At 41.9% G+C, this 27,571-nt stretch overlaps 1 protein-coding gene across 1 annotated transcript in view; it reads right to left on the reverse strand.

Annotated features, from left to right (window-relative positions):
- The window catches only part of CATSPERB (cation channel sperm associated auxiliary subunit beta), a gene marked incomplete at both ends in the record, with an annotated part of 90,033 nt that overhangs the window by 39,393 nt on the left and 23,069 nt on the right, over positions 1 to 27,571 (reverse strand). The window contains 9 exons of the mRNA XM_084629817.1: positions 7,636 to 7,829; positions 9,795 to 9,949; positions 11,255 to 11,406; positions 12,159 to 12,303; positions 12,935 to 13,087; positions 14,073 to 14,225; positions 15,012 to 15,058; positions 25,130 to 25,196; positions 25,787 to 25,819. Coding sequence (XP_084485943.1) covers positions 7,636 to 7,829; positions 9,795 to 9,949; positions 11,255 to 11,406; positions 12,159 to 12,303; positions 12,935 to 13,087; positions 14,073 to 14,225; positions 15,012 to 15,058; positions 25,130 to 25,196; positions 25,787 to 25,819 — 1,099 coding nt within the window. The remainder of the gene's footprint in view (positions 1 to 7,635; positions 7,830 to 9,794; positions 9,950 to 11,254; positions 11,407 to 12,158; positions 12,304 to 12,934; positions 13,088 to 14,072; positions 14,226 to 15,011; positions 15,059 to 25,129; positions 25,197 to 25,786; positions 25,820 to 27,571) is intronic.

The raw sequence follows: 27,571 nt of genomic DNA on the forward strand, positions 1-27,571 counted from the left end.
GAAAACTGCAGCACTAAATGGCCAACTCAACGGGCTTTGCTTGGTATGGGAAAGGAGGGGGCTGCTGTTATGAAGGTTGCAGAAGCCGAAAGACTATGGCTTACCATGGCTGCCTGCAAGCCAAATTCTGTTGCTCGGCCCTGCGTGTGTGATCTCTAACACCAAAGCCGCAGGCACTCAATATAAGATGCAAAATGCGACCTTGTATCAAAATCACATGTGCTATGTAATGTGAATAGCGTTGTTCACCGTGAAAGAGTATAGCCATTGTTCTGTAAAATGTATCTTTTTAAATACTTCACTCCCTTTTTTCCTCCAGTCGCTGCAAATGTTTCAAGCCTCCCTCCTCTGTCCCAAAGCCTATCCCAGATAAGGCAACGAAAAAAAACGCAAGCGCGATGACATATTCTCTGAGCTCACGCAGTTGTCCGGCACTGACAGAGCTGTGTGGAGGGACACAATAGCAGAGTACAGGATGGTGGTCGATGAACGTGAGGAGAGGTGGCAGCAGGAAGATCAGAGGAGGCATGAGGAAATGCTGGGGCTACTGTGGGATCAAACGGACATACTCCGGCGTCTGGTGGACGTTCATGAATGGCAGCAGGATCACAGACTGCTGCTGCAGTCCCTGCTTAACTGCCCTCCCTCCTCACCAAGTTCCATAGCCTCCTCACCCAGACACCCAAGAACGCGGGGTGGGAGGCTCCAGGCACCCAACCACTCCACCGCAGGGGACAGCCCAAGCAACAGAAGGCTGGCATTCAACACGTTTTAAAGTGGCCTTTTCCTTCCCTCCTACCCTCCTCCCACACCCCACCCAGGCTACCTTGTGAGTTATCTCTCTATTTTTATAAGCAATTAATAAAGAATACATGTTTTTTAAATGATAGTGACTTTATTTCCTTTGCAAGCAAGCTGTGATCAAAGGGGGGTGGCTTACAGGGAATTTAGAGGCAACCAAGGGGGCGGGTTTTCATCAAGCAGAAACAAACAGAAGTGTCACACAGTATCCTGGCCAGTCATGAAACTGATTTTCAAAGCTTCTTTGATGTGCACCGCTTCCTGCTATGCTCTTCTAACCGCCCTGGTGTCTGGCTGCACGTATTCAGCGGCCAGGCGATTTGCATCAACCTCCCATCCCGCCATAAATGTCTCCCCCTTATTCTCACAGAGATTGTGGAGCACACAGCAAGCAGCAATAACAATGGGAATATTGGTTTCACTGAGGTCTAACTGAGTCAGGAAACTGCACCAGCAACCCTTTAAACATCCAAATGCACACTCTACCACCATTCTGCACTTGCTCAGCCTACAGTTGAACAGCTCCTGACTACTGTCCAGGGTGCCTGTGTACGGCTTCATGAGCCAGAGCATTAAGGGTTAGGCTGGGTCCCCAAGGATAACTATAGGCATTTCAACATCCCCAACAGTTATTTTCTGGTTTGGGAAGTAAATCCCTTCCTGCAGCCATTTAAACAGACCAGAGTTCCTGAAGATGTGAGCGTCATGAACCTTTCCCGGCCATTGCACGTTGATGTTGGTGAAACGTCCCTTGTGATCCATCAGTGCTTGCAGCACTATTGGAGAGTACCCCTTGCGGTTTATGTACTCGGCGGCTTGGTGCTCCGGTGCCAAGATAGGGATATGGGTTCCGTCTATGGCCCCACCACAGTTAGGGAATCCCATTGCAGCAAAGCCATCCTCTATGGCCTGCACATTTCCCAGAGTCACTACCTTTGATAGCAGCAGCTCAATAATTGCGTTGGCTACTTGCATCACAGCAACCCCCACAGTAGATTTGCCCACTCCAAATTGATTCCCGATTGACTGGTAGCTGTCTGGCGTTGCAAGCTTGAACAGGGCTATTGCCACTCACTTGTGAAAACTGTGAGGGCTGCTCTCTCATCTTGGTATTCTTGTGCTTAGGGCAGGGGAAAGCAAGTCACAAAGTTCCATGAAAGTGCCCTTACACATGCAAAAGTTTTGGAGCCACTGGGAATCATCCCAGACCTGCAACACTATGTGGTCCCACCACTCTGTGCTTGTTTCCCGGGCCCAGAATTGGCGTTCCATGGCATGAGCCTGCCCCATTAACACCATGATCTCCAAATTGCGGGGGAACGCAGTTTTAGAGAAAAGTGCGTTCATGTCCTCATCACCATGCTGCCGTCGCCTCCTCGCCTGGTTTTTCAGGTGCTGGTTCTGCATACACTGCACGATAATGTGCGAGGTGTTTGCAATGGTCATAACTGCTGCGGTGAGCTGAACGGGCTCCATGCTTGCTGTGCTATTGCATCTACTCCTGCTTGGGCAATCCAGGGAAAAGGGTGCGGAACGATTGTTTGCCATTGCTCTGATGGAGGGAGGGGTGACTGACAACATGGCTTACAGGGTTGGCTTATAGGGTATTAAAATCAACAGAGGGGGTGGCTTTTCAAGAAACAGAATGGCCCCCTCAAGGATAGAACTCAAAACTGGGTTTAGCAGGCCGTTGATTTCACAGAAGGAGGGAGGAGAAAATGAATACAAAACAAATCTGGTCTATTTCTTGTTTTGATCCACTTAATCTATCTTTATACATCTTGCTGGCAGCAGACTGTGCAGTACGACCGCTAGCCATCGTTATCTCCTGGGTGCTCGGCAGAAGACGGTGCAGTATGACTGCTGGCCATTGTCTTCTGCTGGCTTCAGATTAAAAGACAGTGCACTGCCAGTAGGACTGAATCGCCATGAGACGAAACTTAAAAGGGAAATGACCTGGCTGAGTCACTCCCATGTTTGCCCAGGCGCCCGACCTCATTGAGGTTGGTTAAAAGAGCACCCAGGACTACGTCGACGACGGCTACCAGTCATACTGCACTGTCTGCTGCCAAAAGGCAATAAACTGCTGCTGTGTAGCAATGCAGTACCACATCTGCCAGCACCCAGGAGACCTACGGTGACGGTTAGCTGAGTGGGCTCCATGCTTGCCGTGGTATGGCGTCTGCACAGATAACTCAAGAAAAAAGGCGCAAAACGATTGTCTGACCTTGCTTTCATGGAGGAAGGGAGGGAGAGAAGGGGGGCCTGACGATATGTACCCAGAACCACCCGCGACAATGTTTTAGCCCCATCAGGCATTGGGATTTCTACCCAGAATTCAAATGGGCAGTGGAGACTGCGGGAACTGTGGGATAGCTACCCACAGTGCAACGCTCCGGAAGTCGACGGTTTCCTTGGTACTGTGGACACACTCCGCCGACTACATGCACTTAGAGCATTTGTGTGGAGACACACACAATCGACTGTATAAACACTTTCTACAAAACCGACTTCTATAAATTCAACCTAATTTCGTAGTGTAGACAAGACCTTACTCAAATTGAGCAGTACCTTATTCCTTCACTGGTATGTCCATATGTAAATTAACATATTATTCAGTGTGACTCATGGTGTCAGAATCTGGCTCGTAATTTCAATCAAGAATGCTCATAAGTAATAGTTTAGAAATAAAACCTCATATTGGATTTCAAACATCTGTGTTAGTTATAACTGTGACACATTTTATGAAACATAGGCTCTGATAGTGTGAAATGCCATGTGCCTCCTCTTACCATGACATAAGAACTGCACTACCAATTCTACTCCAGCATGGGGTTTTGATACTGAGGAAATCCGTGGGTGGTTTGTGTACAGCAGCAGGAGGCAGCATCCAGCCCTAGGTTTACAGAAGGGCCTTTTTGGGTGGGTGAATTTTCAGCTTTCAGTATTGATACAAATGACCATTTCTGGAATAAGTTTAAGGGTGGCAATACACTCTCTTTCAGTGGCACCATTTCAATTGCTTATAATTTATTGTATATAAAATTTCTTTAAGTATGTCATAGTCATTTTTCCTCTTGGAAAACTAAGTCTATGGCATTTCTTAAAAAAACAAAACAAAAAAACCCCCATTTTGAGTGGAGTTCAAGCTAGACTCCATTAAAAAATTATATATCTATATTTAAAAAAACAGACACTTTTTTCATGCTTGTATAACTCCAGGGCAGCTCTTCTGAACTGGTTGTAAAATTTCAGTTTCAGCCGGAGGCTGAGAAAAAAACATGTGGACTTACAGACTCAAAGGAAGTCTTTAGAGGGAGTGAAAATTGGGGTTTAGAATACAATGGCTTTTCAAAATATGTTAACGATGGATGTAATATTGCTCATTTGGCTACTCTGAAAGAAAAATGAGGAAGTCTGCAAACAACTCACAATTCTCAGCACGTTTGTGCTTGTAACACTCTCTTCCTCCACTCTTTATATGTCACTTGTCTCCTTAGATCTTCAGGGTTTATATATCTTCATATGTGTTTGTATATCATCTAGTACTATGGGGCCTTTGGACACTATGTAATATAAGCATTACATATGAATATTTCTTACCAATAATTAACAATGAAGGAAGAGAAAATTGTCTCAAATTTTGTTAAAATACAGTTCTGATTTCATTGTTAAATAATGGGTATATATACTTTTGTTCCTCTTGAGTGATGCACATGTGCATACCATATCTGAGTCCTAACAGCGTTCACCATCACCAGAGCCTAAGAAGAGGCATAAGAAGCAGGGGAGATTGTTGGCACTAAGGTCTACTAAGCATGGGGATAAGAGTAGAGTGCAGTCTAAGTATTTCTCTGCTTTGATACCGCAGAAGATGGAACCATTGATTCTGGTGCCTACGGGGGTGCCATCAAGTCCGAAGCCAGAAGGAACTCCTTCCACATCCGTGGCACCACACTCTGACACTATCTCAGTACCGGCCATGCCGGAGGCATTTGTGGTTGCCAGGGATCTCCTGATCCTGTCGGTGCCAACATTGCCAGCAGTACAAGAGCCAGTGCTATTGGTGCTGGTGGACACAGGAGAACTAGCAGGATCATTACAGAGCGCGGTACCATGCCAGCCTCATGTACCCCGGATGGCTCTTACTTTGGTACTGTGAATGAGAAAACCCATGATGCTCACTTCTCTATGGACCTCTCCTCCTCTGCACCAATTGCTGGCACCATCTGGAATGGCACCTTTGTGGTCAGCGAAAGGAGAGTCATCTTCTTCCAAATTAGAGGCTGGGTCTTACATTTCCCATTCTCAGAGCTGCTCCTGCTCCCCCTCCTCTAGATGTTTCCACCCTTCCTTGCTACACAGGTCCTGAATTCTCCAAGTTAAAGGATTTGGCCCTAAACAGTAAGCTCTTTGGGGCAGGGACTATCATTTATTTTGTATTTACACAGAGCCTTGCAGAAAGTAGCTCAGTGAGGTTGTTGCTTTTAGGTGCTACCACACTATAAATGTTAAGTAATAATAAACCCATATAATGTCCCCCAACTTTTCTATGGAAGGCAGATATGTAAGTAATGAAGTAAGTTATCAGAGAAGGCAGATGGAATTTAAAAGTTGATAACTTGAAATAAAAGTGAAACTAGCAAGTTATAAATTATTTTTTTAATCCTATTAACTAGAAATACCACTATTAGAGAACATTAACGTATGGAATTTTGGGGCAGAGAATAGAGTAATGCAATTTGAAATCATCACCTGTCTGATATTCAGACATTTCAGATTTTGGAAAAGAAAGGAGATGTTATTTACCTGTACAGCAACTGGAGTTCTTCAAGATGCATTGTCTCTATAGGTGTTCTGCTTCAGATGTGCATGCACCCAGTATGCCTGTGGTCGGAGATTTTTGCCAGGAATAACTAACTGTTTGGTCCACACATGCATCCTAGTTATCATTGTACTCCATTCCAAGGGTATAAAGGGCAGTGTGGCAGGACCAATCACCACTCCATCACAGTACCCAGCATAAGCTAGGGACTCTGAAGCAGAGGTGAAGGAAGATGGGTAGAAGAACATCAACAGGGACAAGACATCTTAAAGACTACCAGTTACTGTACAGGTAAACTCTCCGAGCAATTGTCCCTATGGATTTTCCACTGAAAGTGCCACCCAAGCAGTAAACTAATTATGGAGAGGGTGTTCAGCATCCTGTCTAGTACAAATGAAGTACTGCACTGCCAAAAGAGGATTCCAATCCAGAAGTCTCTAGACTTCTAGCCTACTGCCTCGAGAAGGTATGAATAGAGCCCCAAATAACCTCTTTACAAATATCTATAATAGAGATACTTTTCAACAAGGCTACAGATGTAGACCGAAGTCTAGTGGAGTGAGCTCTAAGAATAGTCTGGGTGGGGAGGGGTCTAATGTCATGATTTTATAACATGTTCTTATTCACCCTGAAACCAAGTTCAATACTCTGAGTGGAAACAGGTGAACCTTTCTGCAAATGAAATAAAGAGCATCTGGGAGGTTCTTAAGGACTTTAGTCTTTGGAAATAAAAGGCTAATACTCTCTAACGAGTGAAATCTTGCTTCTTCAAGATTGGCATGAAATTTAGAGTAAAATATTGGTCATTGAATGTCTTAATTAAGCTAGAATTTGGATACTATTTAGTCTTAGCTGACATAGTAGCTACTAGGAAAGATGTCTTCACTGCAAATGTAGGAAAGAACGTCTTGCTAAAGCTTAAACAGGGGACTCAAGTGCTAGAAGGACCAAATTATGATCCCAAAGTACAGGTAATTTACCTTAATAGGAAAAAAAAGTTTCAGTAACCACTTGATAAACCTATGTCATTGTGCGAGGGAAAAAAAAAATCAAGAAACCATCTAATGGAGGGGAAGCTGCTAATAGCTGCCAAATGCACTCTAATTTAACTCAGTGACAGCCCCCCATTTTTTAGGAATAAGTAATCTAAAACATGAGATAGCTGTGACTCAAAAGGAAGCAGACCAAATGTAGAACCTCTTTCATTTCCCTTGTAGAAGGTTTTCTGCTGTTAGAATGTCCTGTACTATAGAACCATGGAGACTGACATGAGGGCATTTGCTGTGGGTGGAATTGTTCATCCCTATCCTGCCTGGACACCCAAGACACCCTTTCTGACTGATAGTCTAGGAAGGGACTCCTAGGAAAATAAGGTAGTGTGTTCTCATCTCTGTGTTGTGAATCTGATAAGAGACATCAAATTCAAAAGTGGGGCATGCAGTAGAAGGCGGAGTAATTTGTGGTAAAGTCTAAGCTATGGTCAGTACTGAAGATTCAGTTGGTTTTGATGACAGTCTTGTGACTCATATTGACAGGTGCATGTCTCCTGACAAAAGAAGGGATTTCAATTCCTCTGGAGATCCTGGGGTAGAATAAATCTATCTGGTGCTGGTGTCAATTGAGGAGAAGGCACTTCTATATTAATCCTACATGAAAAGAGGTAGCTGGTACTGGTAGTGGAATCATTGATTTAGCCAATACTGAATAACTCTTAAGAACTGACCACTTTGCTGGTGCCCAGGACTTGCTTGCCTGTCAAAACAAAGACAAGGACTCAGAGAAGAATTTGAGATATCTAGCCATGAAGAAATAGAAAAGAAATTCAGTTTTACACTTTTGGAGAACTAACCCCACTGAAATATGAATTCCTTTATCTGCAGGTTAAATATAGTGTACATTCAGACAGCTAGAATGGGTGATTTCTTTTTGTAAAAGGTCATATATAACAGGTTATCTTCCAAAAAAAAGGACCTCATTACTGTACAGAATCAATAGTATCTGTAACTTACGTTCAGGAACAAGCTGAAGCTTAACTTTGGTGATGTCTGGCGCCTTCAGTACACGTAAAGAATTACCTACAAAAGGGCTTCTACCTTCAGATTCAAAGGGAAACCTCCTCAGAATGTCTACGACGACAGAGGATAAATATTGTGGAGGATATCCATGATGGAAAACATTGACTATTGTAGCTGATCCGAATGGCCTACATGGGCAGGAAGCATACATTTGTTATGACATTAGACAATTTGCTAATTAAAGAATGTACACATGCTTAAGTCCAACCCTATTCACAATCCTACTTAAGCACATACATAAATCGAATTGACTTCAATAGGATTTAAGCATAAGTTTAGACAGTTAAGCATATGTTTAACCACCATTCCTGAATGGATATGCTTTCATGAACTGGGGTGCTAGTCAGGTCTATTAGAGTAGAAATTACCCATGTCTGTTTCCAGCACAAAGCCAGAACAGTTGGACTGTGTACAATGTTGGGTGCGAGTTGCAGAGATAGAATTCACTTCCTAACCTGCAGGCAGGCTGTGGAGCTCCAGTGCAACCCCTCTGAAGTTGATATTCCAGCCCATGGACTACAAAAGCAGTCACTGCCACTGTTCCTCTTCTACTATGTTCCTGCCTCTGGAGGACTTAGTGCAGAGGCTCTCTTACGATGGTAGCTGTTTTCAATCACCATGTTGTTTTAACACACATGGTGCTAAAAATGCTGCCAGAGCCAGAGAAACATCTACACTAAGGTTCCCCGTGGTCCCAGCACTACTGCAGCTGAACTGGTCTTAGAAATGGTAGGAATTTTTTTGTAACAATTCCATAATGTAGACAAAGCTTGAAGTAAATTCTTGGTGCATCAGAAAGCTGCAGCTGAAAAAAATCAATCCAGATGCAAAGGGAAAGAAGAGTGAAAGAGGCTGTACTGATGATTTCTACTGTTATTTCTGAAGAAAGACAGGTGACTGCTGGCAAGGGTAGAGTGGGGAAGCTTGGTTTGCTGCAGAGCTCAAAGCATATTTAAAATATAACTGCTGATTGACACAGTTGATTTGTTTCTTTACCTATGCAGCCCTTTGCCTGTCTGCTGAGACAAGCAAAGAGTTGTACTGGTGGCGGTTTGTGTCAGGTGGTTCATTAGTGTCAGGTGTTCATTAGTACTGCCACAATGTACTTCACACAGCAATCAGAAGGTAAGATTTAGCTCATTAGACAGAGAAACTGTCTCTAATGATATTGAATGCTCTAGTAGACATTTATATACAACACAAAGTCAACACAGAATTAGGTTATGACTGTCTGCTACTGTGGAAATGAGGCACTGGGCTGAAGAAGCAGAACTGATGTAAACTGGCAGAGCAGTATTAGGACATTTTCATGAGCATTACATTCATTTACAAAATTTAAAACCAAAAATAACCAGAAGCAATACAGGAACTAGACCAAAATGAAGCTTTATGTGGTCTCAACTATCTCTAAAAACCCCTCACACCAGTGTTGGGCTGATTTAACACATGATGTTAGTGTACACAAGAAGGAAGTAAATAAAAAGCTGCAATAAATCCAAGCTCCATTAAGACACACACACACAAATGTAAGGGCTAGATACTACAGTCCTAAATCAAATAAAACTACCATTGAACTCCCACTGGACTTACTCGTCTCCTAGTAAACACCACTTCCTTCATGACTCTGCTATTTTACCTAGACTGTTTGCTGCCATCGTTGCTTCATTGGACAATCAGAGGGCAAGTGGGTCAAATTTCCAATGTTTGCTGTTAGCCATCTGGCAAAGAAAGGCTTTCCAAAGGCCACTGAGCATCTATTAGACTTCAGTGCAAGCTTTGCTTGCAGTACACCAAGACTGGACCCATCCTTTGCAGAATGGAAAAAGTAAAAATTGACAGAAAAATCTATATTCAGCTAAAACCTGCCCTTGGTTATACCCAGGTAACCCTATTAAAGCCAGTAGGTTTGCAAAGTATGATTGAGGGCAACTCTTTGCCTAATGTTTACACGTTCCTAAAATGATATTTAAGACATTTTAATAAAATACAAACTATGAAAAAAAGTATTTAGCAATGCCCTTTTAAATGATTAAAACATGAAAATATTGAATGCTCTTTGATACTAATAATATATCAAGAGTTAATCTATTTACCGATATTGTAACACTTTGCCTTTGTGCAGATCAGAAAATCTTGCCTTTCGAATATTTCTTGATTTTCCATTCAATGGGATATGTTCAAAAAATACCATTTGCTGTTCAGTGATGTATTGTGGAGACAATGGGCCATCAAAACCTATGTCATCCTCCTAGAATGAAGGGAAAATGTTGGTGATTATCCTTTTTCTTTTTATTCTTTGCCTAAACAATGTAAAATAGAAAATTGTGCTGATGCCTTGAAAACCGATTAAAGACAAATTAGTAAAATAAGCACATTTAAAATCTGTTTTTTCTCCCCACATAAAATGTTACAAATATTTTCTAACACCTACAGGACTTTCTAAAAATAGATACTACCCCATTAAAAGGGGAACAGTAACCAAGCTTAAGAGAGTGGTATTTGAGGTACAGCAGTCATTTCCTTTGCTAAGTAAAGGGAAAACTGCAGCATCTGAGATGTATAACTGTCTGCAAATGTTTTTAAATGGCAACAAAGGTATTTCTTTTGAGTTCACTGATTGTTTTTAAATAGTAAGAAAAAAACCCAGTAAGTACAAAGACTATATTATTGGACAATTACTTGTTGCCCATTTGATTTAACAGGTATTATGCCAAATTCTTACTGCATCATTATTAGCACCTATGGACCAGGGTCACATTTCCTGCAATATTTATAATTGAAATGTGATTATTTTTTTAGGTTAGCCATGTCGCTTAGGCCCATAGACTGATCAGATTTTACCTATGAGTGACTAAACTCCACTCAACCTCCTGCTTCTTATTCCCGCATCATGTACTTCTCTCTATTACTGTGAAAGAAAGCTCATTTCCTCATAGTTCTTACCTTCATACCTTCTCTTCTTTTGGTATTATTCAGTACATTATTCTGTCTCACCATATGCATGGGAATTGCTCTGCTCACTTAAGTAAAATGTTACTATTTAAACTCAAATTCTGCAAAGCATTGAGAAATAATTTGCGTGAAAGATACTATATAGAAAGAAATGCAATTTACCAGCACCTGCTCTATGTGTGAGCAGCACTGGGTGATTCAGCTCTCTTCCATTTAAGGTGAAATCCACTTGTGTGTGAAGGGCACACTCAAAACCCTCTGCTCTATTCAAGCACAGCATTGCACCATCTGCTGGTGGGGAAATGCCTGTGCAAACTTGTGCTGAACCCACAGGATGGTCAGACGATGCTGTTTGAGATGGAATGGAGAGATGGACTACTATACCCACACTCAGTTGTGCTCAGCGTAAAAGTAAGAAAGGTCTGTGACTTATTCCAGGTTGCGGACGAGAAATACTCAAACAGGCGCTGCACAGCATCCTTGCAGTTGTCCATCCACCTCCTCACATGAAACCCAGTTTCCTTGAACTTTGTGCACTGGGAGGGAGGAGTGGTTTTAAAAGTATTCTACAACAGTTTGATAATTTGGTTATACAACTAACCTGCATTAGAGTGATAACATCAAGCAGTCTTATTTCCAGACTATCAGAGACTGATTCATTCAGAGAAATTATATTTAAAGACCCCAAGTGGTCGTAGTACAAATTGAAAACATTGTGTGCTGATGTCGTAAGCTTGGTATATCTTTCTAAACCTACAGAGAAAGAACATAGGACAACAAGTTGAAAATAGGTCACCTGCACAAGCAAAACTTGGTAGCGTAGTGAGTTTAGGTTTATTGCAATAGGGCTGAAGGGTGCTGCTGGCTTCTGAGGGAGCTGTGATGGCTCAGGATGAAGCCTCTGGTTTCAAAAATCTTTGAAGAAACAAGCTTATGGTAAGTTAATAAATAAAAACTGTTTAGAGCAAAATCACAAACAAATGTAATTGAATGATTATCTCCTAAGGCACATACTATTTAAGGTCCTGATCCTGCACTGAGCACTGAGATAGGCCCTTGTGTCCATTATCGTCAAAGAGGCTCTGCCTGGGTCAAGGGATCCATGCATACATACTCATTGCAGGCTCAAAGCCCCAAGGCTCAGTCCTGCAATGAGTTAAGTCAATGACAAAACTCCCACTGACTTCTATCATAGTGTAGAGCATACCATTATTGATGCTCAGCCCAATCAGATTATCTGCTTTGCAGTTTTAGATGTGTATGTTAATGTTAGTAACACAAGTTTTCCAACCAAATGACAGTTCATTCAAAACTTAACAGAAGATATGAATTGAATACATTATTTTTTGTAGCAGTTTAAAAGATTTCTTGAATCCCATCAGCCAATGTACCGTAAAATAATGTAACAAAAAATAGCTTTAATTGTTTTTTCTGGAGCATGGTTAGCAAAGCAGCTGCCCTGGGTCAGTTCCTGACCACTGCAGAACTAATTCTGAATTCCTCACCTGCCTTAGCAAAGAAGATGCTTCCCTTGTCTGTCACAAATGCAATTGAGTGACTATAAACACATGTATTTGTTTTTATAACTATTTCATTCTCCAGAGTGATTAACAACATAAAAGTGTTGCCTCCATCCTCAGAAAACCAGACCTATGGAAAAGAAACAATTGTGACTGTTAAACTACTATCTGCATTCACAGCTTGTTCATAGAGTATTATAGAGACAGAATCTTTTTCAAATTAACATTTGCTGGAAATAATCAAAGTAAACACCCCAGCCTCACAGTTATAAAAATGCAATACATTTTATTGCATGCATACATAAGTATTACAGAAATACCAAGCTGTCTCAATATCTACAACTTGATGTTTTTAGAAAATAACCCCTATCTGGCATTACAAGGTTTCCCTGTAACTAAAATTTGTTCATAATTAACTAACTCACTACTTGAGTATTTCCTCCCTCCCGCCCCAATTAAAGGCCTATCCTTACTTAAGATGAGCAGTACCTCACTCCACAAAGTCACACGTGATTTAAATGAGACCATTCACAGACACTGTTCAGTGGCAGCAAGGTCTACAGAATGAGGCCCCGTGAGAAAAGTTATTTCTTCCCACAGCTAGAAAATGCATGACAGTTGCTCATTTTGATCTTGCTTCTGCTGCAGTCGATAGGAGTTTTACAAAATTTCCTCAAGGGGAACAGAACTGGATCTTTCATTCCTAAAAATCACCATTAAAATTATACTTCACTTCCATATATATTCCCATAAATACACACCTGGCTTCCATAAACATAGAGAAAGTGACTTCCTGGATGAAAAAACATTCCAAAAGGCAAAAACGTAGGGTCTGGAAACCAAAATACTGGAAATTTTGTTTGTCTGTTCAATTTGTGGTCTGTTATCTTGTACACTGAGACCACTGCTTTACTCTAAAGAGAAAAAAATATTAACTATAGACATGTACAATTTTTGCACAGTCATTAAAACACTAGCATACAGAATATCATAAGAGAAAGAATCTATAGCACATTTAAATAGTTATAAATTTATGTCATACACAGTAATACACAGAATTTAGAGAGGAAAACCTGCACATTATTGTGTAACTGCGCACAAATTTTTGCTTTTCATTGACTGGTCAAAAAGAAACATTCCCTAATTTCTTGTAATTGAAGGGAAAGGCTTTTGTCGCATTTAGAAAAGATTAAAACTTAAGTTCTGAAGAGGGGAAAAGTGGTTGTGAATAAAGCAGAGTACTAGGAACCAGGAGAGCTGGGTTTCCAGCTGTGCTACAAGACACCCTGGAAACTGCAATAAAATGTTAGATTTTCCTCATCAAAATATAGTTGCTCATGAAAAGCCATTTGCACAGATAACCTTTTTCAGTGCAACACACCTAAAGAAGGACCCATTTTATATACAGAAATAAAGGAGAAATATACCTTTACTACTTCACACTTCTATAGCACATTCCATGCAAGGATTTCAAAAAGGGCCTGCAAAACACTAAGGTGAAGTTCATCCTTGTGCAGAAGTCCAACACCAAGCCAATTCACCACTTCGATCCAACACAGGCCTTGCCCTGGACTTCTGCACAGGGGAGAATGTCACTGTAGATTAATAAAATTTTTATTATCCTCATTTTACAGATGGGGAAACTAATGCATAGAAAGGTGAAGTGACTTGCCCAAAAAGCAAACCCGTGAAAGAGTCAGGGACAGAACTCAGATCTCCTAAGTTTCAGTTCCCCTCCTCTAATAATCACCGATACAGTTTGGCATCCTTTATCCAAAAGCCATGGTCTTGGACAGAACAACAGAATGGCATGGAAGGATGGGCAATTTAATTTAAATTATAAATTAAAGTTCAGATGTGTTAAGAGGCAGAAATTATGCCTGCGGTTCCATACTGTACCTGAACATTTATAAGACTTATTCCAGTGTTCTGCTGATAGTCAACAAGAAATGTCACTACTCGTCTAGAAAGTGTCTTTCCACCATGAAATCTACGGGGTAAGCAACTGTACCATTCTGTATATGGATCATTACTATAGAAACAGGTAGATACCTAAGAGGAAGGAAATATGGGATTAGGAACTCAATATGGTGAAAGTTTGTATGGGTTTTTATATAGTGTATCATAAGCTTGGTTTCAGAACAAAATGGAGGATCAGATCCTCAGCTGGTTTAAACTGGCTCAGCTCCATTGACTTCAATAGAATGCTTGTGAGCATTAGACTAACAAAACTGCACAAGCCTTCGCACAAATCCCTTCAGCAAGACCAGATTTAGTCTTACTCGGGTCCTGGATTTCTTCTTTTGGGCAGAAATTGACAACCATCTGGAACCAAGCCTACCTCTATGTTGGATCTGTGATATGGACAAATGGGAACTAGTAAGTAAGTGGAAGTTAATGAGAATTTTCCTGGAGGATTAAGGAAGCGGCTCAAGTAAACAATTGCAACTTTAGGCCCTTTAATCTTCAACTAGATCCACGAAGACAGCCCTTTGTGCCCATGTGGCGCCTAACTGACTTTAATGAGATCCACATTGGTGCTGGGGCCACCAATGTCACCCAATGGAAGTATCAACAGGGTCATAGTATGAGCTAAATGTTATTGCATATTAATATGGAAAGCAATTTTAAAGCTAGGAAACTAACTAGGGGAGATATAGCGTGCCAACTTTTTACTAATGAGCTATGACATCAAGACTTTACATGTTCAGACAGAAAAATGGCAAAGAAATAGGAAATTAAAAAATATAGACTGATATCAGTGGGAATACTGTTGCATCAGTACTGCAGTTACGATCAACCAATGCAAACCTTACCTGGTTTACTGCACTACCATACCTGGCTTAATGTCTTATCTTTGTTGAACAAGAGGCTAATGTAATCCACTAGGGGAAAAAAAAAAGGTATATCTAAAAGTCAAAGTCAGCATGAAATAGCTGTAATATAGTTTTATAAAAAGAGCAATATGGTTTCATCTTTATGGGACAGATTTCCCAGAATTGGGGCCAGTTCTTCAAAACAGCTAAGTACCGAACATACTCAGCACTTTTGAAAAAAAAAGCTTATATCAGCTCATATAATGTGTGTGTATGTGTATGAATATAAAAAAATAAATAAAAATGTTATACTCCCCACACACCACCAACTCTGTTCCTTATTCAGAGGGGGAACCTGTACAAGCTGATTTGGGTTTAGGCAGGCTGGAAAGGGAACTATCACCTCTGTGGTATGTGCCACATTTCATCCAACTCTATAGAGACCCTTCCATGGGTTCTCTTTAGGGTTCCAGTTCCACCTGATTCTCCATCCCACCAGAGTCTAGGTAAGTTACATTGTGTCCCCCTCCACCATTTGAAAATCCCCTTCAGGGTTCTGGTTAAATAACATCTTTGGTTGAGGGAACTCCTAGAAGGCTGCTGGGGGTTTGGCTCGGCACTAGTGGAGAGACAGGAAGCCTTTAAGTGGCAGTCCCTCTCCTCAGGAGAATTCTTCAAAATCTGTGAGTTTGAGGATCAGAGCAGTAAAATAAAGAAATTTGTATTTTTTAGATATGAAAAGTATTTTTCAGTTGACGGATAACTGGAAAGGCTATAAATGAAAAAGTGAAAAGCTCTATTGCTAAGCTAGAATCTCCTACATTACACCAAGTGAGAACAGGAAATGGCTAAAAGGTCACAAAGCACTGCTAAAAGACAGTTAGCTACATGGGGAGCAATTTTAGGATAATTGTTTCTTTCATTTCCCCTTGACAAAGAGGTTTGGAGGGGAGGTGGATCTACAAGAAGATATCTGTACGGTAGAACCTCAGAGTTATGAACACCTCAGGAAAGGAGGTTGTTTGTAAATCTGAAATGTTCGTAACTCTGAACAAAACATTATGGTGGTTCTTTGACTTAATACAGCTTTGAAACTTTACTATGCAGAAGAAAAATGCTGTGTTTAACCATCTCAATTTAAATGGAACAAGCACAGAAACCGTTTCCTTACTTTGTCAAATCTTCTTTTATTTAAAAAAAAAAGTTTAAGTAGTTTACGTTTATCACAGTACTGTACTGTATTTACTTTTTTGTTGTTGTCTCTCCTGCTACCTGATTGCATACTTCCGGTTCCAAATGAGGTGCGTGGTTGACCAGTCAGTTTGTAACTTTGGTATTCATAACTGAGGTTCTACTGTATTCTGTTCCATACCTCCTGTTTTAATCCTTTTTCCCCTACTCCCCTCTCTTATGCTAAGTAGTCCACTGAATGAATAAAAGGAGAACTATTAATCTGGGAAATGATAACCAACTGAACAAACAAGTAAGGTAAATGACAAATCTGGTATATGGACAAGCTTACTCTATAGACTGCATTTACATGGAATAGAGTTTGTGAACTGGATTTGTGGAATGCTGATTTCAATCTGCCTGTGTAAAATAGCTACTGTGCACTCACATACAAGTACAAATGAAAATTAAGAACATAGAAAATATCCGTTGGTGTTAGAAAAACTCTTTTACCCCATATGCTCATGCAAAGGATGGGAGATGAGGGACCTCTTGTAACTGTTTATACAAATACACCTGTAAATAGTTTAAACCAGTGTGTAATTGTCTGGGTTAAATTTTTGCTCCCTCTTCAAAGCTTGAGTGAATGGGCTTTACACAGGGAGGTGGGGAAGAATTGTCACCCTAACCTGGAGCTAGGTTTCAGAGCCGCCACTATGTGGCCACTACAGCAATGTCTGGGTTATAAGAGCAGCTGCTGCTTGTTCTGTGCCCACTAAATAGTGCTCTGATCAGTGGATCTGTGAAGTCTATAGATTCACTGCCCATCCCAGCAGGACCGCTGCATTGCCTTGCAGAGAACTGCTGCACAGCAGTGCTGTAGGGCACTGAGAAGGCTCAGGTTTCCCTTCCATGCAGCCTCTCTACTGCCTATCCCTCATGCAGCAGGAGAGGTTACTCACCTTGGGCAGTAACTGGAGTTCTTTGAGAAGTGTGTGCCTCTGTGGTGCTCCACTTTAGAGGCACATTCGTCCCTGTACCTTCGGTTGGAGATTTTTGGTAGCAGTGGCTGTTCTGCCCACACATGTCCTACACATCCTTGTGTCCTGCATCGAGGCTATATAGGTCTATGTGGCCAAGCTGCTCTCATTTCCTTCTTTATCACAAAGGCAGTTCCGAAGCAAGGGGGGATGGATAGTGGAGCACCCACGGGGACACATATCGAAGAACTCCAGTTACTATACAAGGTGAATAACATCTCCTCCTTCGAGAAGTGTCCTTGGGGGAACTCCAATTTAGGCGACTCCCTAGCAATAACCCTTTAAGAAGGTGGGAGTTTAAGAACAGAGTCCATCACTGAAGAAAGAACTGTGTTGCCTACTACCCCATCTGATCTTGCAGCATGATTTAGGGCATAGTGGTTGGAAAACGTTTGCATCAAGGAACATGTTGCAGCCCTGCAGATTTCAGCAACCAGAATGTCTTTGAGTAGAGCTACAGATGTAGACTGTGACCTCGTAGAGTGTGCAGTCACTTTTAGAGGAGGTGTAACCTCAGCTAATCCGTAAGGCAATAATACATCCAAAGATCCACTTACAAAGTCTGTGAGTGGAGACAGGTGCTCCCTCAGACCTATTTGCAGTAGAAACAAAGAGTCTAGGGGACCTCCTGAATGGCCTAGTTCTATCCAAGTAAAAGGCTAGTGTCCTCTTAACATTTAGTGCATTAAAAGCAGACGACTGTGTAGACTGTGGCTGAAGGGGAAAAAAAAGAAAGGTGAATAGTTTGGATGATATGAAATTCAGAAGACCTGTTAGGTAAGAACTTTGGATGAGGTCATAAAGATTACTTTGTTTTCCAAGGAAAAGGTAAGGGAGCATCTGCCATTAGAGACACCCCCGCCCCAACGTTTAGAGCAGAAGTGATGGCCACTAAGAAAGCAGCCTTTGTAGACAGATGTAGCAGCGAGCCTGTAGTTAATGGCTCAAAGGGTTGTTTCATGAGACAGTTAAGAACTAGGCTGAAATCCCAAAGCTATGTAGGAGCTCTAATCTGCAGAAAAAGATTGATAAATCCTTTTAGGAATCTCGCTGTGGCTGGATGAGCAAATACTGAAAAACCTTCTACTGGCACATGAAAAGCTGCTATTGCTGCTAAATGAACCTTGATGGAAACTACTAGGAAGGCCTGAATTTTTCAATTCCAGTAGGTAATCCAAGATTGAGGAAACAAACAGTAGAAAGATGGCACCATTTTTCTATTTCTGAAAAGTATGTCTAGCAGATTCCTTTCTGGTATTTAACAATATCTTTTGTACTTCCAAAGAACATGTGATCTCTAATCTTGAGAGCCCATGGAGGAACCAAGGTTGCAGGACATTCAGATTGGGGTGAAGTGTCTGATCCACATCCTGAGACAACACTCGAGGTTTGATTGGGAGCTGCCATGGAGTGTGAGAGATAAATTTGATGAGGTAAGGAAACCAAACTTGTCATGGTCAAGTTGATGGAACTCCTTGCCAGAGGATGTTGTGAAGGCCAAGACTATAACAGGGTTCAAAAAAGAACCAGATAAACTCATGGAGGATAGGTCCATCAATGGCTATTAGCCAGAATGGGCAGGGATGGTGTCTCTAGCCTCTGTTTGCCAGAAGCTGGGAATGGGTGACAGGGGATGGATCACTTGATTACCTGTTCTGTTCAATCCCTCTGTGGCACCTGGCATTGGCCACTGTTGGAAGACAGAATACTGGGCTAGATGGATCTTTGGACTGACCCAATATGGCTGTTCTTATGATGCAATCAGAATGACTTTGGCTTGGTCCTGTCTGATCTTGATAATGGCCTTTAAGAGCAATGGAGTTGGAGGATATGCATAGAAAAGACCCTTTGTACATGCAAAGAGGAAAGTGTCTCCTAGAGGTTGGTGATTGAGTCTTGCCAGGAACAGAATTTCCTGTTCTTTGTGTTGGCTGACGTGGCAAGAAGATTGATCTCTGGAAATCCTCAAGCTACAAGTATTATGCTAAGGATTTGAGAGTCCAGCTCTGTGATACATGAAAAGGGGGGAGCGTAGCTCCCTTTTATGGGCACCCAGCCTTCCAGTTAGCTATAAAAAATCCCTCTTAGTACTGTAACTCCTCACTTAACGTTGTAATTATGTTCCTGAAAAATGCAACTTTAAGCAAAATGATGTTAAGCAAATCCAATTTCCCCATAAGAATTAATGTAAATAGGGGGGGGGGGTTAGGTTCCAGAGAAATGTTTTTCACCAGACAAAAGACTATATATGTAAAGGGTTTAACATTTTTTAAATATATCTACATATATACACACACACACACACTATAAGTTTCAAACAAACAGTATAATGCTGTACACAGCAATGATGATTGTGAAGCTTGGTTGAGGTGGTGAAGTCAGAGGGTGGAAGAGGGTCGGATATTTCCGAGGGAATGCCTTACTGCTAAATGATGAACTAGCACTCGGCTGAGCCCTCAAGGGTTAACAAAGCCCATTGCCAACTGTGCCCACATATGTATTCAGGGGACACCATCACAGGGCCTAATAACATCAGCCACACTATCAGAGGCTCGTTCACCTGCACATCCACCAATGTGATATATGCCATCATGTGCTAGCAATGCCCCTCTGCCATGTACATTGGTCAAACTGGACAGTCTCTACGTAAAAGAATAAATGGACACAAATCAGATGTCAAGAATTATAACATTCATAAACCAGTCGGAGAACACTTCAATCTCTCTGGTCACGCAATCACCGACATGAAGGTCACTATCTTACAACAAAAAAACTTCAAATCCAGACTCCAGCGAGAAACTGCTGAATTGGAATTCATTTGCAAATTGGATACTATTAATTTAGGCTTAAATAGAGACTGGGAGTGGCTAAGTCATTATGCAAGGTAGCCTATTTCCCCTTGCTTTTTCCTACCCCGCCCCCCAGACGTTCTGGTTAAACTTGGATTTAAACTTGGAGAGTGGTCAGTTTGGATGAGCTATTGCCAGCAGGAGAGTGAGTTTGTGTGTGTATGGGGGGGGGGATGAGAAAACCTGGATTTATGCTGGAAATGGCCCACCTTGATTATCATGCACATTGTAGGGAGAGTGGTCACTTTGGATAAGCTATTACCAGCAGGAGATTGAGTTTGTGTGTGTGGTTTTTGGAGGGGGGTGAGAGAACCTGGATTTGTGCTGGAAATGACCCACCTTGATTATCATACACATTGTGAAGAGAGTGGTCACTTTGGATGGGCTATTACCAGCAGGAGAGTGAGTTTGTGTGTGGGGAGGGCGGAGGGTGAGAAAACCTGGATTTGTGCTGGAAATGGCCCAACTTGATGATCACTTTAGATAAGCTATTACCAGCAGGACAGTGGGGTGGGAGGGGGTATTGTTTCATGGTCTCTGTGTGTATATAATGTCTACTGCAGTTTCCACGGTATGCATCCGATGAAGTGAATACTGTCTCCCACAGTATTCTTGTCAGCAAGTTAAAGAAGTACAGGCTGGATGAATGCACTATAAGGTGGGTAAAAAGTTGGCTAGATTGTCGGGCTCAACGGGTAGTGATCAATGGCTCCATGTCTAGTTGGCAGCCGGTGTCAAGTGGAGTGCCCCGGGGTCAGTTCTGGGGCCGGTTTTGTTCAATATCTTCATAAATGATCTGGAGGATGGTGTGGATTGCACTCTCAGCAAATTTGCGGATGATACTGAACTGGGAGGAGTGGTAGATACGCTGGAGGGCAGGGATAGGATACAGAGGGACCTAGACAAATTGTAGGATTGGGCCAAAAGAAATCTGATGAGGTTCAATAAGGATAAGTGCAGGGTCCTGCACTTAGGACGGAAGAACCCAATGCACAGCTACAGACTAGGGACCGAATGGCTAGGCAGCAGTTCTGCGGAAAAGAACCTAGGGGTGACAGTGGACGAGAAGCTGGATATGAGTCAACAGTGTACCCTTGTTGCCAAGAAGGCCAATGGCATTTTGGGATGTATAAGTAGGGGCACAGCGAGCAGATCGAGGGACATGATTGTCCCCCTCTGTTCGACATTGGTGAGGCCTCATCTGGAGTACTGTGTCCAGTTTTGGGCCCCACACTACAAGAAGGATGTGGATAAATTGGAAAGAGTCCAGCGAAGGGCAACAAAAATGATTAGGGGTTTGGAACACATGACTTATGAGGAGAGGCTGAGGGAACTGGGATTGTTTAGTCTGCAGAAGAGAAGAATGAGGGGGGATTTGATAGCTGCTTTCAACTACCTGAGAGGTGGTTCCAAAGAGGATGGTTCTAGACTATTCTCAGTGGTGGAAGAGGACAGGACAAGGAGTAATGGTCTCAAGTTGCAGTGGGGGAGGTTTAGGTTGGATATTAGGAAAAACTTTTTCACTAGGAGGGTGGTGAAACACTGGAACGTGTTGCCTAGGGAGGTGGTGGAATCTCCTTCCTTAGAAGTTTTTAAGGTCAGGCTTGACAAAGCTCTGGCTGGGATGATTTAATTGGCGATGGGTCCTGCTTTTGAGCAGGGGGTTGGACTAGATGACCTCCTGAGGTCCCTTCCAACCCTGATATTCTATGATTCTAAGTGAGCTGTAACTCATGAAAGCTCATGCTCAAATAAATTGGTTAGTCTCTAAGGTGCCACAAGTACTCCTTTTCTTTTTGCGAATACAGACTAACACGGCTGTTACTCTGAAACGTGTTGTTAATGTAGCCTCACACTCTACAAGGCAGCAGGAATGGAGGGAGGGGAGACAACATGGCAGACAGACACAGAGACACACACCCTGTGTGTGTGAGAGAGAGAGAGAGATGCGCATTGCCCCTTTAAGTATGCTGACACCACTCTAAGTACATTACCTTTTCAATTAGATCAGCATGTTGATCCTGTCCTGAGCCCTGTCGTGTCCTCCCTGCTCTACAGAGATGGGGTAAGCGGGGCGCCCACCCTGCACACCAAGCAGGAGGCTCCCGGGAGCAGCTCCAAGGCAGAGGGCAGGAGCAGCACATGGCAGTGTGGGGAGGGACAGCTGAACTTCCCAGCAATTGATAGCCTGGGGCGGCTGCCACACAGGGAATTTAGGGGAGCAGGAGGCTGCCGGTCCACCCTGGTTCCAAGCCCCCACCACTAGCTCCAATGGGCTGCTCTTCCTGCAATCAGTGGATAAAGCAGGCAGCTGCCAAACAATGTTATAAGGGAGCATTGCACAACTTTAAACAAGCATGTTCTGTAATTGATCAGCAACATAAAACCAAAACAATGTTAATCGGGACAACTTTAAGTGAGGAGTTACTGTAGTTGTTCTTTACTTGCTTTACCTATAAAAGGTTAAAAAGTCTCCCTGCATAGGTAAAAGAAAGGGAGTGGGCACTTGACCAAAAAAGAGCCAATGGGAAGGCTAGAACTTTTTAAAACTGGGAAAAAACTTCCCCTTTGTCTGTCTGTCTCTGTTGTTCTCCCAGAGAAAAGGGAATGCAACTATGGTGTAAGAAGCTTGGGGACAGGTATGAAAAATCATCTGAATCATACCTAGAAACTACTCACTTGAAACCTCCAGATATGTAAGTAGATCAGGAAATGTCTAGGAAGACACAGTTAGGTTTATTTCTTTATGGCTTGTGGACTCCTCAGTGCTAACCCAAAATGCTTTTGTTTTGCTTGTAACCTTTAAGCTGGTCCTCAAGAAGGTCATTCTTGATGCTGAATTTTTGTAAGTGGGTTTTTTATATCTAGCAATAGCCTGAGTTCTCAATGTATTTTCTTTCTTTTTGTTTTTAATAAAATTTACCTTTTTTAAGAACAGGATTGGATTTTGTGTCCTAAGAGGTTTATGCACGTTTAATTAGCTGGTGGCAACAGCTGATTTCCTTTGTTTTCTCTCTCAGGTCTTCCTCAGAGGGCAGGAAGTACAGAGTCTGAGTCAGAATGCTCCTCCACAGATTGTATCGAACGTGACAACTCCTCCTCATGGATAGTCCAAGATGTAGGTCTCCCAGAAACATGAGCAGTCAGTGACCCGGCCAATTTCAGTACTGAGAGGCATCCAGAGCTTGCAAGAAGAGGAGACTCAGGCTCATCTGGTACCATAAGGTCTTTCAGCTACCAGAATTCCTGCAGCAGAACAGAACTTGGTACTGGCACCAATGACATTGCAGAGGCCGCTGTGCGAGGCACTAATGGCGGCACTAAGGAGGTTGAAGATTCAGTCTCTTGTTAGTAGTAGTCTTTGATACCAAGCCCTTAACCAAAGAAGTATGGGACTTAGCTGAAGACTTAACATGCTTAATACTCGGAGCTTCACTAGCACTCCTCTTGGGTCCTGAGGTCTCTGGGGATCGGATCTTCTTTAATGATGAACTCTCCATTGTTTTGCTCCTCTTATCCCCTTCCTTATACTTGGAGTGGGAAGCTCTAAGTACTGGCAGTGTGGTAATCAGTACTGTAATCAAGGAGAGCATTAGGATGCGGGGGCTAAAACCCTGGTCTGTAGAGCCAGTGATGGCTGATGTTCCCACACGGCCACCAGGACCCCAGGAAGCACTGTGGAGAATAGTTGCCACAGGAAGTACCTCCCAAGGGAGCCAGAGTGACAGTACCTTGCGGCCCTCTGATTGGCCAATCATCCTATTTAATTCTGGAGAATGCCCCAGGAAGTTGTCTGGGCAACACCACAGCTTTTGGGCCTGCTACGACTCTGGACCTCACATTGTTTCCTGAACTCCAGCCTCCGATTTCAGCCCGACTCTGACCCTGACTCTTGCCTGGTATTACCTCTGATCTCCGGTCTCTGATCTTAACCTCACTTTGACACAGATTCTTGCCTAATGAACCCAGCTTTAGAAATTCCTGTGACTCATGCTCACTGACTACAGTCCCTGACACTTGTGGACTCCAGCCCAGCTGTGACTGCTAGGCCAGACTGTCTAGCCCCGGTCCCTTACAGAGAGTGTTGGAGACCGGGGTTTTGTTGCTGTGTTCCCCTTGGAAGCTCTCGATCACTGTGATCTCAATGACGACAGGGCACTGACAGACAGAGGATCCCTGTACAGGGGGTTTTTTGTACTTGGGTCCAAGGCCAGTCTTAAGGCAAGCTCCATTATTAATAATCTCTATTTAATTTCCCTGTTTTTACAGCATCTTCCCTTAAAAGAAAAGCAGATTTTACACTTGCTGGGAATGTGAGACTCTCCCAAACAATGAATGCAGTGGGAATGCCTGTCACTAACAGGGATTGCTTGTCGACAAGAGAGGGGCCTTTTACATCCCAGGGAGCCCAGCATCACCAACAAAAGAAAAAGTTGTTCAAACCCCTCAACAGGGGAAAAAGAAAAAGAAAACAAAAGTGCTTGTGTGTGCACGCATGCACGTGTACATATTTTAAGAAGAAAAGAAAAGAAACGAAAAGAAAAGAAACATTCCAACAAACAGGCACATACTAGACCCCATCTCTGGATGCAGGTGGTTGAGAAGGAATTGAGGATGGTTTGCCCATGCAGCCTTGGTGTGTGGCACAAGGACGTGTGAGCACAGGCACGGGCAGAACAGGCACTGTTACCAAAAATCTCCCATCAAAGGTGCAGACACACGTGCACCTGAAGTGGAGTATCCACAGGGACACCACTCAAAGAACCACCACAGCACTTCTACTGTTTTTTAGCGTTTTTCATGGCTGGATAAGTTGTGGGAGAATGGTTGGGGGGGGATCAGCCCCTAAACTAAAGACACTTTATAGTTAAGGCTGGGATTTTCAGAAGATCCTAAGGGAGTTTGGTGCCCAAATGCCATGGAAATTCAGTGGGATATGGATGCCTAACTCCCTTTGGCTCCTGTGAAAACCCCAGGTTAAGTGATTAACCCGAACACAACTCAGTTCCTAACTAGGCTTTACTTTTTTTCCTTTTCTCCCATTTCATAGATTTAAAAATTTTCACATCTGAACTTCTCACCTTCATAGCTCTCTTTGTTAGCTAGACATTGCACATTATACCATACGTTTGCTCTGAAATAATCATCCTATGAGAAACAGAGGGAAATACATAATTAAAATAATTGCATCCCTTTGTGATATAATTTTTCTGTACATAAATAATAGCTTAGTTTGCATTAAAGAATCCTGCAAAGACACTGGAAGGTGCAAGGAGGGTTGGGCTTGATCAATAATGTAGATAAGAATAAATACAGGTTGATGGAAAAAGGAATTGGAGAATACAGCCACTTCCTGAATCTCCAAGTCAGGAATAAGCAAGGCCTGAACATAAAGCTGTTGGAGGTGTAATTTTTCAAACATGTGAAACCAAAGTCTTGATAAGTGGTAGTTATTAAAAGATCCCATGATAATGCTACTCAGTGTCCACAGCCAAGTTCAAATCTGAGAAAGTAAATTGTGCATGCCTACAATTCCCTCTGCTGTATTATTCTTAGTAGGCTGGCCTAACTTAAAATGATTTTGTGAACTGTTAGGCAATTGTGGTGTTCTAACCCAGAAATTAAAAATATTTCTGTGATTTTTTAAAAATATTAACTCATTGGAGTAAAGTGATCTTATACTGTAAACACGGAAAACAAACAGAAGATTAAGAAAACTGCTTTTCCAAGATTCTCACCCTTTCAAAGCCACAGAAGTTCGGTTTGGTGAACTAGGGAAAAAAGAAAGCAAAAAATTAGTAATACTAGTATGTGATCATGTAATTAAAGATCATCATAATGCATGTGCACCAGGGGATGAAATTAAGGTTGCACACACAGCCTTAATTTTGGTATTTACTAAATGCTGAATGCTTGACTTTGCAACCTTAATAAAGTTCTTTTAGCATAGTTTTTTGATTGTAATATACATATTAAAATAATCAATAGAGGAGGGCATTTCTTGACAATTCATGAACAATAATATTAAGCATATTCAAATTCTCCAGCCAGTCCTTAACAATCAACAAATGCTTTTCCTATCAGTTATTATTAAATATGTTCATGATTAACAGAAATGACAGATGGGTCTGAGCTCCAGAGTTCAGATCCCAATTTGGTCTTTAATTTCCTCAAGTTGTTGGGACATTTGAATCCAGGGTTTTGATTTAGGCCTCTCTCCAATATAAACTGATTGAGAATCACTGGCTATCCAGTCTGCAATAAGTTGTAGAAACATGTACATTACAAATTATTTAAAAGTTAATAGGATTTGTTTTGACAACTTGTAATTAGGAGTTTTTAATTATATAAATATTTCAGTTACAAATCAGTCTAATTTTATTCTCATAGCTTCATTTTGTAAGTATATAGAAGTACATGGAGCCAAATTCTGTTTGCAGCTACACTCACACAAATCTCTATTGATTTGCTCAGGTGTAAATAAGGGCAAAATTTGGCTAGTGGCACGTACTTTGAGCTTTAAACAAGGTAAATTAGTAATCACATCAGGTCAAATCCTTAAATCTTAATCCATAAATCCTTACTCAGGCAAAATTATCATTTAGTGAGTGAGTGAGTGTGACCCTCAGAACCCACAATGCCTACTGACAAAGGGTTCGGTGCTCTGTAACGGTAACTCCTATCAAGCCTGATGCACTCACTACACCTAACACACTGCTTCCATGGTATTTATCCATAAATAGTGTTGTTTAAGGTATTAAATAAAAGCCAGTGACACACTTGTCATTAATATCATTGTGAAATGTATGTACTGACACTGTATAAGGAGTTATGTATACATACTGAAAATATATTGTAAAGTCTGTAACAAGGCAGAGTTAACAAATGGGTTTTCTGCCGGAAAAAGCATGCCTATTCACCTATCCCTGTCTCTGATGTAAATTAAGCATGATGAGGCAAACACATATGGTGAAGCTATGTATACATTCCAAATCATCAGAGACCTGTGAAGTCAACAGGAAAGGAGCACCCAGGAAAATGAACAATGGAGAAGTGTTTTATCTGGGGATGCACTTCAAAAGAATACACTTCAAAGGTTTACTGGACTACATCTGGGGGAAAGGGACAACAGCTTTTTATCCATCACTGAGGGAGCAAAAAGGACAGCACATTTTGTATTCATAAAAAGTGGATCCCAGCCATGCTGGGTGGTGGTGCTGGGAAATTGTTTTAGGTGAGAACCTACTTCAGACAAGGATTTGAGCTTGTTAAAGTTAAGTTTAGACTCTAAGAAGCATCTTATACTTCTGTTTCCAATATTCTTACTCTCTACTCATTTGAGTCTTTGAATCTCTGCTCTTTGTGAATAAACTTAGTCTTGTTTTTATTATAAAAATACATCTCAGTGGTGTGTTATTAAGCAAAGTGTTAGGTAAATCAAACAAGCTGATGTGTACTGTATATAGTTCCCTTTGGTGACAGCAAACCTGATAATTTCTGAAAGTATCCAGTGATGGGGCTGA

This window comes from Lepidochelys olivacea (genome assembly GCF_965140295.1).
Source record: "Lepidochelys olivacea isolate rLepOli2 genome assembly, chromosome: 6".
Taxonomy (NCBI): Eukaryota; Metazoa; Chordata; order Testudines; family Cheloniidae; genus Lepidochelys; species Lepidochelys olivacea.